This window comes from Pagrus major, chromosome 8 (genome assembly GCF_040436345.1).
Source record: "Pagrus major chromosome 8, Pma_NU_1.0".
In the NCBI taxonomy this organism is placed as follows: domain Eukaryota; kingdom Metazoa; phylum Chordata; class Actinopteri; order Spariformes; family Sparidae; genus Pagrus; species Pagrus major.
The window spans coordinates 29,715,447-29,727,927 of NC_133222.1; the positions used below are offsets into that span (position 1 = coordinate 29,715,447).

At 40.3% G+C, this 12,481-nt stretch overlaps 1 protein-coding gene across 1 annotated transcript; it reads right to left on the reverse strand.

Annotated features, from left to right (window-relative positions):
- Positions 1 to 4: 4 nt before the first annotated feature.
- cdk10 (cyclin dependent kinase 10) lies at positions 5 to 11,483 on the reverse strand. Its single transcript, XM_073471646.1, has 13 exons — positions 11,085 to 11,483; positions 9,108 to 9,180; positions 8,924 to 8,995; positions 8,337 to 8,439; positions 7,972 to 8,053; positions 6,885 to 6,952; positions 6,020 to 6,072; positions 4,434 to 4,503; positions 4,145 to 4,204; positions 3,811 to 3,934; positions 2,537 to 2,676; positions 1,640 to 1,692; positions 5 to 1,545 (listed from the first exon to the last, which is right to left on the reverse strand). The coding sequence occupies exons 1-13, from the start codon at positions 11,172 to 11,174 to the stop codon at positions 1,451 to 1,453; spliced, it is 1,083 nt and encodes a 360-aa protein (XP_073327747.1). The 5' UTR covers positions 11,175 to 11,483; the 3' UTR covers positions 5 to 1,450.
- Positions 11,484 to 12,481: the final 998 nt, after the last annotated feature.

A 12,481-nucleotide genomic window follows, 5' to 3' on the forward strand; every position in this document is an offset into this window, starting at 1 on the left:
AAGGTTGTTGGTTTGACATGTTTATTATGTTCAATAGCTGCAAGTTTTAGACATATGTACAGGCTCTACAGTAACATTTTCAGCGTCAATCCCACTAGCTAGACATCAATCATCATTCATGGCCATTTTTCAAAGACTCAACTTTTCAACGTTCTCAAATTATTATTTGTAATGAAAAAATATTATCACATTCAAATGCAAACTAGAAACATTTTTGACCAGTAGTCTCAGACTTTTTGACACTACTGTTTAATTGTCCCAATATGTGTTTACTGTTTCGGTGCACAGATGTCATTTTTATATAAATTTCATTTTTGAACAGTAAAATTTATAATCACATATTTGTCACAAGTGTTTGATAACCACATGTGAGGGATCATTGCAAAAAAATATATATATACTGAGTATTACATCGATATGGTAATCTTTTATTCCCTAAAATTGAGTATCGGTTGGGCTCTAGATTAAACTAATGAGGCCATTGTTCAGTTACAGTACGTTTTGAGCATTCAAGCTAAGGCTCTTAAAGGAACTGATCAACACTTTGTAAAATATGCCTTTACACTTTTTTGCCAAGACAAGACTGATACCACTCTCCTGGCTGTACAATCAGATTTAAGAGAACAGACATGAGTGGTTTCAATCTTCTCATTGAACGCTCTCCAAGAAAGCAAAAAGGCATATTTCCCAAAATGTCAAACGATTACTTAAACAACTAACAACACAGGGAACGGATTCAGGGTTCCATCATTTTACCCAAGGACACTTCGACAGCTGACACATACTGATGGTTGTGAGGATCACACCACAAACTCCTAGAATCATACAGGCAGATTCTTGGACTTCAATCCTATGTTCACTAATATGGTTAAAAAAAAGCTCCCATCAGGTCTTTTGTGCAGACTTCAGACTTAAGTTCCTACTTCTCATGCTTCTTCACAGTTTAGAAGTTAGGATTGAAACTGATTACAGAATAGCAAAGACAGTGATAACAGCACATCTAAAACGGGACAAATGCGAAACACGAAGGAGACTCTGCCTCAGCATATTTGTCAAGGCAACTTTGTCTACACTACCTTCACCTTATTTGGTGTGCGGATCTTGGCAGCAGTACGTAAGAAATACTCCAGGAAAGAGACTTCTAGTGGGCCTATAAGTGGAGCACAGTGCCACAAACCACTGGAGCTACATTACAGAGTGTGCTTACAGCCCTTTTAATACTACACTGAACACTGCAGAGGTCTGAGTCAACAGTCCAGTGATGTGTTGATCTGTGCCGGAGTTTGTTTGCGACTGAACTAGCTTTTATTTGCTAAAAGTTCCAGATCCACGTTCCGTACACTCAGTCTGAACAGAAACCAAAGTCCATCCTTTGAGTGCACATTCCTGAAAGTGTCACTACCACAGGGGCATCTTTGAGTCAGCTGTCTCATCATCACTACCTCCTTCATCACACTTTGCTCCGTTTCGAGTGGCTCTCTGCCGGAGGGGCTGCCCGCTTGTTTCGATGGTGGGGGAAGGTTGGCATCAGCTCTGGTTCACAGGCTGCACAGGGAAGCAGACAGACAAGATTAATGACCTATAGTACATCAGAGGGAAGCGGCTACAGCTGATACTGATCCAAAATCCTTTCACTCACGTAGAGGTTTCTCTTTGAAATAGGAACTCTCCAAACAGTCTTTGGCAGTAGCTCTGGATCAGGAAAACAGACAAGAAGCAGCCACTGATTAAGAACTGAACACATCCGACAAAGAAGTGTCAGCTCATAGTTGTAAATCAGCCTTGTGTTATCGATTCCTGATAAAGACAACAATACTGGTACGTGTATAGCCTACAGATATGGAAGCCTGGGAATTATGCACTATCCCTTAATAGTGCAGTAATAAGTTGGAGGTGTCAAGTCGACATGTTTTCTGACAAAGGGTCAAATCAAGTCTGACATGCTAGTGTGAGAAGTCTTCAGTTTTATTAAATGTAAGCAAAAATCATCCCTGATTGTTTATAATTGATAAATTATATATAATACACAATAACAACAAAGTCAATAGTATGTAGGTGTGTCTGTGTATATTTAGTGTAATTCACGTCATGTGTTGATTAGATTATGTGTCACTTGTTTCTGGGTGTAAACAAGACGAATTCTCTGATTAATCATGTCAAACTGACAATATGGTGGGTTAAGTTAAACTATTATCAGTCATGGGGATGCAACTGACATGATCTTGATTTCAACCTTGCAGTAGCCATGGCGACACCACTGCTCTTGGCTACAAGAGTAAAGGAAGTGCAAATGGTAATGGTAAGGTTTATACCACAGTGTTATCACGGAGTCTGTAGGCTCTGAGATAATGCTTTCTCATGAAGATGCTCGGGGTAATTTACAATTATTTTTCAGTGCACTGATGTCATTTAAGAACATTTTTGTTTTTCAACTGTAAAATATATATTTATAGTTTGACATAGAGAGAGTGTGTGTGTGTGTGTGTGTGTGTGTGTGTGTGTGTGTGTGTGTGTGTGTGTGTGTGTGTCTCTGAACCTGCGCTGTGGGTTGTACATGAAGAGCAGGTTGAGCAGTCTGTGTCCGGCATCAGACAGCCAGGTGAATTTATTCTTCAGGTTGTTGTACGGCTGCTTTCTCAAACTGTACTGACCGATGAGGGGCAGCTGAGAGAAACCCTGGGTGAGACACACACAAATTAAACGTGACATATTCCTCATCACCAGACATTACAGACATAGGCCTCCATCTTACGCCTGGCACAAAGTGGTGCACAGCGTCATTGCTAGATTCAGACCGACGCAGTTGTCATTTTCACGCCCAGCGCCCACGTTGTGTAAATAGCAAATGTCCTTGCACCCATCTGTGCACCCCTGGGCGTGTTAGTCTTAAAATGAGGTGTGGTGTGCCATCTTTAGGCAGCAGAAAGCGACTGTGCCATAGACCAACAAAAAGCTGCTCTGAAGTCAAAAGCACAGTATTGTCCCTGCTATTTAAAGGGCACCTTATTCAGATAGTAAGATGTGCCTTCAAGCGGGCTCACTACATGCGTACACTCTGATACTATGATGAGAGAAGCTGCCTTCAGTTAATTTAAATGTTTCCATGTAATGTCACTGTAACAAATATCATGGCATATTTAAGAAGCAAAATTAAAGGCTGAAGTTATAAACTTGACAGGACAGAGGAAACAGAAACAAACTTGTAGCTTTTGAAATGACATTTAAAGACAGCTGTGATGGAGCTCTGGATTTAACGGGACTGTTGGCAGCTTCACGGCAAACTTTTTTACTGTACATATTTGAACTGTGTGACCTTTTGATGTTTGATGTCATTAATATTTTCCTTATTAAAGACGTTTAATTTCAGCAAACTGCATCCCATCCCTATCATTTATAACCTGTTCCACACTAGGCAGATCAGCAGTACACGCGCGCACACACACACACACACACACACACACACACACACACACGTTGATGGGACAGAGAATTGGGAAACAGCGGGGCAGAGCATCCCACAGCCGAGGACCACATACCTGTCCCTTAGAGGACGAAGGTAAGTGCTGCTTTTTGCTAAATGTTGCGCCCAAAACACACCCATGGCTAATTAGTGTCTAAATGTAGTCCCTTTGAGCCGTGCACCTCACCTTGCACCCAGATTATCTGCTGTTGAACTAGCAAGAGGGAGTTGGACAGAATGCACATGCCCTAAACACACTTGTGGCATGTGCTTTAGACCATGCGCCACAGATCGTTTAAACAGGGTCCAAAGAGTTTTTACCGAAGACATATGAAGAGCTGTAGTCTCACCGGCCAGATGTTTTCATTGGGTGTTCCCAGCAGCTGAACTATCAGGTCGACCTGCTGGATCTCAGAGGTACCAGGCAGCAGTGGTTTGTGAGCCAGCAGCTCGGCCAGGATACAGCCTACAGCCCTGCAAAGGAAACATCACAGCAAGTTCAGTTTTAACAACTGATGCCATCGTGTTCATTTGGATCCTAATAGTGGATGATGGGTGGAGGTTACTTAAATGTGATCAGGGCATAAAGTGAATGTGTATGTGTGGACAGTATGTGTTGATCTTGCGTGTATGTTGTGTATGTCTATGTGTATGTTGTCATGATGCCAGAGGTTGAAGCCTCACCACATGTCCAGGGCTGTAGTCTGGGACTTGGTCCCTAGGAGGAGCTCAGGAGCTCTGTACCTGTACCAAACAGATGGGGAGGGGAGACTTTGTCAGCATGAGGCAATGAGGCTATGAGGCTAATAAGGGGAGGATTACTGAGAGAGATTACGAGGATGAGTTTCCACTGAGGCTGCACAAGCACAAGGGTTACTTACCTGGCGTGTACAACACTCTCACCCTCACATACAGAATTAATCTAAAGGGGCATTAAGGGTAAACACAGCTGAGAAGTCCAGTAGACACTCACCACAGTGTGACCACTCTGGGCGTCATGGGCTGCTGGGGGATGCCGTACATCCTGGCCAACCCGAAATCAGCTGAATACAGCAGAAAGAAAAACAAGATCCATGAAGTATTACTACTACTGACAATTCATGTCATTAGACTACGGCTGCAACTGACTGAATTGTTTTCATTCAGTAATATGTTGATCGTTTTCTCGATAAATCAATTAATCAAATGATACAATGTCAGAAAATAGTAAAGAAAATGACCACCAAAATTTCCCTGCTACTGTTTTTTTTTTTTACATTACCTTCATCAAAAGCTTGATGAGCTGAGATGCTGTTAAGAGCTCCACAAAGTGGACCTTGTTTCAACTAAGCATATTCCATCTGTTGTCTGTCTGTGATGTGGTTGAGAGACCACAAAAAGCTAGCAAGTGGACCTTGAGCAAAAAGCAAAGACAACAAATCTTGTCGGCACTTTTTGACACCTGACTAAGTTTTACATATAAATAGAAAATGATGCATAAATTATATGAAAATAGATAGTTTTAAAAAATATGATAAGAAAAGAAGAAAAAATGAAGGTAACACAGGTAACAAAAGTAACAATATAAAGGATGCTACTTATATACATGCATGTTAACAGAAATACATTTGAGGGGCTGATTTAAAATCAGATGGTTGGTTTTGCCAGCTCTTCAGGTATAATGTTTCAGTCTAAAAACAAGTTTGAAGAATAGCTGCTGGGACAGATATGACCAAATACATCTTCTTCCTCTGTGCCACAGAGCTTCATTGTTGTCCAAAAGCTATTAAAAACAAATCAGTGAGCCACACTGTTGCACCAAATCACATGTTCCTTCATTGCCATGAACGAACACACTGTAGTTTATTTTGATTCGATCCAACATTCACCCTCCTGCTATTGTAAACAGAGCACCAGATGTGTAGCAATTAGCAGTTGAAAATAGTGGCAAACAAATTCACTCTTTATTTTACCTGTTTGAGTAATATTAGCTAAAAACTACAGTGACCATTACCAGAGCTGCAACAATTAGTTGATTAGTCAAAGACAAGTAAGAAAATTAACTATTTTGATAATAGATTAATCCTTTCAGTCTCTCTTCTAGCTAAAATGTCAAACATTCGCTGGTTCCAGCTTCTTAAATGTGAGAATTCATTGCCTTCCTTTGTCATTTATGACAGTGAATGAAGAGTCTTTTGTCTTTTTGGACTGTTGGTTGGACAAAAGAAGCAGTTTGAAGACGTTATTTTGAGCTCTGGGAAACTGTGATTACAGTAGTATTTCTCACATTTTTTTTTTTTTCATTCTATAAAGTTTAAGATTGAACAATTACTCTTGAAATATCATAAAATCAGAATCAGGGGGTCTAAGGAGAGAGGGTGTTATATGTTGTTAGATTAGGCCAATTCAAATTAGGGAATATTTAAATGAACTTTGTTTTATTTTCATCCAATAAAGCTATTTCACATAAAGGGAAAAGCACATAGATGTTAACAGTAAGAGACAGATATCAGACTGGAGACTATAGTTGTGGTTATATTGAGCAGTGCAGAGGTGGTTATGGTAATAGTGATGACTCACCAATCTTAACGCAGCCTTTGTCTGTCATCAGCAGATTAGACACCTTCAGGTCCCTGATAACAAGATTGAAGAGGGAAGAGTAATGAGCCAGCTGCCAGACGATACAACACATTCAGCCCCTTTCCTTCTCTTCTCTGGTCTTTTAAAGGTGCATTCACATCTGCTTTAAAGCTTTTCAGTCACAGCTTTCACTCAGAACTTATTTGTATCAAGACAGCTTTTGTCTTGACAGAATTCTGACAGAGCTGACTCTTTATTGATTATGACGTTAAATAACATGAACACACAAAAGCTGTAGCTTTTTTTCACTTCAGTGACGTTTTTCCATTACATCTGCCGGCCTGGGTTTACTCGGTTTGACTTGGCACATCAGCCCAGTGCAGCAGGGATTTGCATTTCCATCACAGCAGGGCTGTCTTTAACTAATGACGTGCTTGGCTTGTGTCGTGGTCAAATGAGCGACTGTAAACACTCTTCCTCTCCACAGCACTTTTGAAAAAAGCAGCTAACAAAGCTCCATTACATTTGCTGGCAAACACACTTCATTTCCTATAAATTCTTCATAATAAAACTCCTCCCTTAATAAGTTGTTTAAAAAGCTTTTATCATGAAGCAGCAAAATCAGGAAATGTTAGGTTTTCACCAGCAGTCGCTTAAACAGCTAAAAGCGAACACGGTGAGCTACAGCAGATATCTGTCCAAACAGGGACGCAGGAGAGAAATGGTAATAACGCCTTTCTCTGCCTAAATGCATAGATTCCTGCATCATTGACTGTTCATCTGCAAGCAAGCGTCACTTCATTTTTAATATACATGGTGCAAAACTGGTTACTGGTTAGGCTTCCAGTAAATGTGTGCAACTGACCTGTGTATGATGAAGTTGTGGTGGAGATACTCCAGGCCTCTGAGCAGCTGAAGGATAATACACTTTACCTGAAAAAGCATAGAGGAAATATTAGAAAGTAGATAACACAAACTGACCCAGCAATTAAGGAGCTGTGCAGACCAAATCGGTAAGGTCTTGACAGGAAGTTGTACGTATAAATAAAACCAGGGATTGTTGAGGGAATTTCCATGGGCCCTTATAAAAAAAAACAAAAAACAGAAATCTTAATTTTTTAAAAATGTGTTAACCTTAAAGATTAACTCCATCACATTTACACAATAAAGAGTGTTTACAAGTCCTGGGGAGTACGACTGCATATGTGAAAAAGTAGTATAAAGCCTTTTATGGCTCCAGAGGAAGCTGCATGTAATCTAATAAATTGCCTCCAGTGATGTCACTCAGTGACTTAGTTGCTTTGTGGGTAATGTAGGCACCAGGTTTGGCAGTCCACTGGTCTAGCATTGCACTTCAACAACACTGTTGGACTCATTATGGACAGTTTCAAAACAAATTATCAAAATCGATACAGCAGAACCAGAGATATGACTTTTTTATTTCTCACATTCTTCTTTCTTTTCAAAACCTGGTGCCTACATTACCCACAATGCAGCTGAGTCACTGAGTGACATCACTGGAGGCAATTTATCAGATTACACGCAGCTTGGTGCAAAAAGGCTTTTTACTACTTTCTCACATATGTATCCACAAGACCTTTAAAGACACTTTGATGTGTACAATTGGTTGAGTTGCCGATTAATCTTGTGAAAAGGAAAGAGCAAGTCTAACTTTTAAAAAAGCCTTTTTACTATCCCACAGCACTACATGACCTGCCACTGGTCAACATAATATCTGTTTCACGTGGTTATGGAGGTATTATGAAATGTCTTATTAATTATGTGTTTGGACTGGTAGCCTGAAAAAGACCATGCAAAAAATCTAGTACAGACAGATGAAGGCAGACGCACATTAAATTAGTTAGAGACTCAAACCAGTACAGATCATTAATGCTGGCTTCGTTGGTAAATCTGTGTTAAATGTTAGATTGAGGAACTTGACTCAGTCGTACCTGAGCCTCAGAGAACGGCGTCTGCATGTTCTCCAGCAGACTTGCCAAGTCCTGTTCACAGTAACTCATCACCAGAAACAGACTGAAATACAGAAAAATAAGTGATCAAGTGTTAAGTTTACAGATAATAGTAAAACCAGTTGTGGTGACGAAGATTACAATTTGGAACATGAACTACACATAGTAGTTGATGGACATGACATAGCTTAATTAATCATATATTCATGACATATAAGTCGTGAACTCTAATAGTCCAGAATCTGAATAGCTGCATTACACTCAGAGATGTGCAGCATTAATGGCTGCTGTAGGAAATCCACTGATGTAGATCTACCCTCACACCATTATGTAAGTGTGTGCGCTACCTCTCCAGTTGGCTGCCAACAACCACTTCTTTCAGCTCCACTATGTTGGGATGTCTGAGCCTCAGCAGCAGGTTGATCTCTCTGAGGCTACTAATGGGGATCCCTGACAGACAAAGAGCAGGGCGTCAGCAGGTTTAACAACTTTTACAGCTCATTTTTGACAACCAAAATACAGAAACAACAAGGGGGACAGTCAGGGATTTTGGAAACCATGGGGCAATTCCTGTTAATAAACTTTGTATTTATTCATTGCCAATACAATAAAATGCTTAAGGTGGGACAGAAGGATGAAAATATAGGTTAGCTGGTATGTCCAACATTGTGTTCCGGAGCAAGATATAGCTCAACTCCTCTAGTGCCACAATCAGGCCATAATTCACACATCTATACAAGAAATATCAGAATCTTAATGGACAATTTTTAATTGAATTTATTAAGACCATTGACTCTCGCTACATTTCCCAAATTGCTAATTCTATGCAAACAACAAATGCACAAAGACAAACACACATACACACAATAGATGCAAAAAGAATGCATTCAAAACAATCTAAAATGCACACTGACGAATAACTCAGCACTCTTACCATCTTTCTCTTTGTCCATCCGGACCTTCTTCAATGCTACTATCTCATATGACTTGGTGTCTCGGGCTCGGTCTATAACACGAACAAGGAACAGTTAATCTACTGACAAACTCAGAGATATAATGATCTGCTATTAGGATTTCCTAGTCGAGCCAATCAATAGTCTCCAACATAAACGACTTACACACAATGCCATACGTTCCTTCTCCTATGCGGTTGAGTTTCTCAAACTCTCTGACACTTCTGCAGCTCCCAAACTGAAAAGAGTGAAAAGATAGTGATGGCACAAAGGTTCTCTTCACTTCAGTGAACTCCAAGCATCATGTTCGTCTCAAGTATTCAGTGAATTCTGATTACAATATTACCTTACAGGATCAAACTTAAATAAATATATTTTAAATATATGTGGTTAATGGACGGACACTGGGAAGTTGCACTGTTCCTCTGGATAACTCCATGTGACATATAACTTGAGTGAATATTTAGTGAAGAAATGATTATATATTATATAATAATTATTTCTTGAACAACAAAAAAACTCAATAAAAGGGATCATCAAACCAGTCGCCTTGAGCCACTAAGAAGAATTGATTGTGTGGGGAATTGCAATTAGGGTCATTCCATGCCAACTCACCTAAGATCCAGAACTTCACATTGTCTTGCCGACAAGAAACAATCTGTTTTTCTGATTAACATTGCATTTCTCTATTGTTGTTTTTGTTTTCTGTTCCCACAAGCTGCTAGCTGCATTGCTCTCTCACTGTCCACTCTCTATAGCTTCCTCCTCCTCTCTTTTCATTCAGGCTCCTTTCTGATGGACCACAGGCCCTTGGGAACATCTCTCTCTCCTGGCTCCTGTTGTCTCACATGTTGACTGATACAGATCGTCATACCCTGGGCTCCGCTGGATCATTGCTCTCCTCTGTTTTACTTGAAATTTGTCCTGAACATCCAAGAGACCCCAAGGATCAGGTTTTTATTTAAATACTTGTTGCTGATAAAAAATGACTTCCTTATATTCATTTGATTACTGTAACCATTCAGTAACAACTATTTAATTGAATTACTGTTACTGAATGGTTAAATGTTGACAAGTTTCCTCCGGGTCTCTTGGATGTTCAGTAAAAATTTCAACACAATCAACAAAAATAGGTGACTGAGTAGTACACATACAACAGATTACACTGAGGGCCAGACTTAAAAAATACATAACTTATAATGTATTTGGAGTTCAGCTATCGGATTTTGCAAGGTGTCACGAATCTAAAAGGAGTTCAATTATAGATACTGCCAAAAAAATCCATGACAGGATCTGGTCCGGGGTGTTTTGGTATGGAATGACCCCATTACCTAAATGGAAAAAAGCACATTAGACAACTAATCTGGACGGCTAGTGTCAGAGGATTGTGATTACTTTTCCAAAAAGGTTTACTAAGTCTTAAAAGAGGAATGCTAAAGGTAAGGAAAGGACACAGTAAGGGTTCATCTAGGAATCACTAGATGACGTAGATGGTTGGTGCTTTGACATGCAGGCTTACGTGTTGGTGGAAGCCAGTAATGAGATTGGCTTCTGCTGGAGACAATGTAGTGACAGTACAAGTGTCCCAGTGACCTTAACTTTACCTTGAAAGTTAAGTAAATCAAAAAGCGAAGGCCCCTCACCTCGCCCACTTGCTCTTCAACAATGTGTACCATTAAACTCGGGTAGCTTATAACTTGAGAAAACCGACTCTGTTAGATGGAGAGCATGCCAAACTCCATTTTAAAATCAGCAATTTTAATAACTACCTTGCTTACCAGTGCACACTGGCGGCCCCTTTACCCCCAAAAAAGATATCATAAATATCATGAGCGTATAGATGGAATTTGAAATTCAGAACAGTAGCCGGTTCATTTGCTCTTGCTTGAAATTAGCATTATATAGCTTTGTATGAGGGTTGAGATTATATTGAGCAAGACAGCTTCCCAGTTCCATTATATTTAACTATGCCTTTGTCAAATATATGCCGAATATCTGAGTAGACCATTTAGATACAATACAGGTGTTTACTTGTGTCCTATGAACGCTGTGTTGTCGCCAACATGCTGGTTATAATTAAACACCAGAGAATCATGAAGAGTTTGGCGTCACTTTCTTCCCACGAGCAGCTGATTGTCTTACCCTGTCATTTTGAGGCACTGTGAATGTTGTATTGTTCTTGATGGACTTGAGCCTTATAGGGTCCGGTTCATCCTCTCCCACGGTCTCCATTCTTTCATTTGAGATCGCTTTCGGCCTCAGAAGACACGAATATCGCCCATCGAGGGGTTTATGTTGACACGGAGCAGCTCACCTCGCTGGGCGCCGCCATACTGTTTCTGTTCCGGGTCCGCACGAGGACAACCGAGTGCTTTCCCCGGAGTGTCAGCAGCCATGGACCGGGGACACGGTGTGAGACACTTCCTGCTCTTTGTACAGCCCGGGGGTATTTGTGAAGTCCAGTTTGAGTCCTTCTAGGAAGACAGTGATTAAGAAGTTGTTTATTTACTCATGTTATGACATAATGCAGTCCCACCAGTGCCCACATAGAATAACATGTGTTGTTAGGGGTGAACAAGAAGGCTGGTGAGCATGGCTGTTGTAGCAGTAGTATTTAACTTCAGGCAGCAGGAGTTGAGATATTTAGTCCCTTGTATAGGTCAAGATTCTCCCTAAAAGCCCACATCTCTCCACCCTCCATCTATTATTCTCATTCCAGTTGTAAGATGTCCACCAAGGACATGATAGACTGACAGCTGCAGGCCTGGTCACACACAGCTTGATCTTTGTGAGTAAAATCAGTAAAGTTCCCCTTTGAGGTACCTATAAAATATGATGCATTCTTATGGATTACACAGCAGTAGACCTATATACTGTATTAAAAAGCTGCTCACACTTCAATGAGTAAATCAAATAATTCAATAATTATTAATAATTACACCACACACTTATTGAGAAGGAATTATTATAATTATTTCTGTATGAGTCTATACATTGTTTGTTCCTTTGTACTTTTAATTATATCAATGAAAAATATTGATACTTTCATACAATACGTGATTTGAATACTTCCACCACTGTTTGATTCCCAGTTTACCTTCTGTGGTAGGACACACTGAGTTACTTTCTGTTTGCAAATCTCCTCCCCACTACAACAGGTGTGGAAGAAGGCCTCCGCTCTTTGACTGCATCAGCTATAGTTATGTTGGTTGATGAGATGTAGATGTCTTCCCGTGATGGAGCTGTGATGAGGATTGCGGGTGGACCTGAAGAGGTAGTGACTGGATCTGACTGTGGCGGGGGAGCACTCTCTGTAACGCAGAGGGAGAAAATGAGTCTGAAATGTCAGGAAGATACACACAGACTGATGCCAGATATCTGTCAGATATACTTATGTATTGTTAGTCCACATACAGTAGCTTTGTACAGCCAACATCCCTCTAAAACAGATTCAAGCAACTTGAACCCATTAAACTAATAAACGGTGCTCTTCGCCTACACCCCATCTTCTCCAGCCGCTATTTTAATTCCTTTCAGTC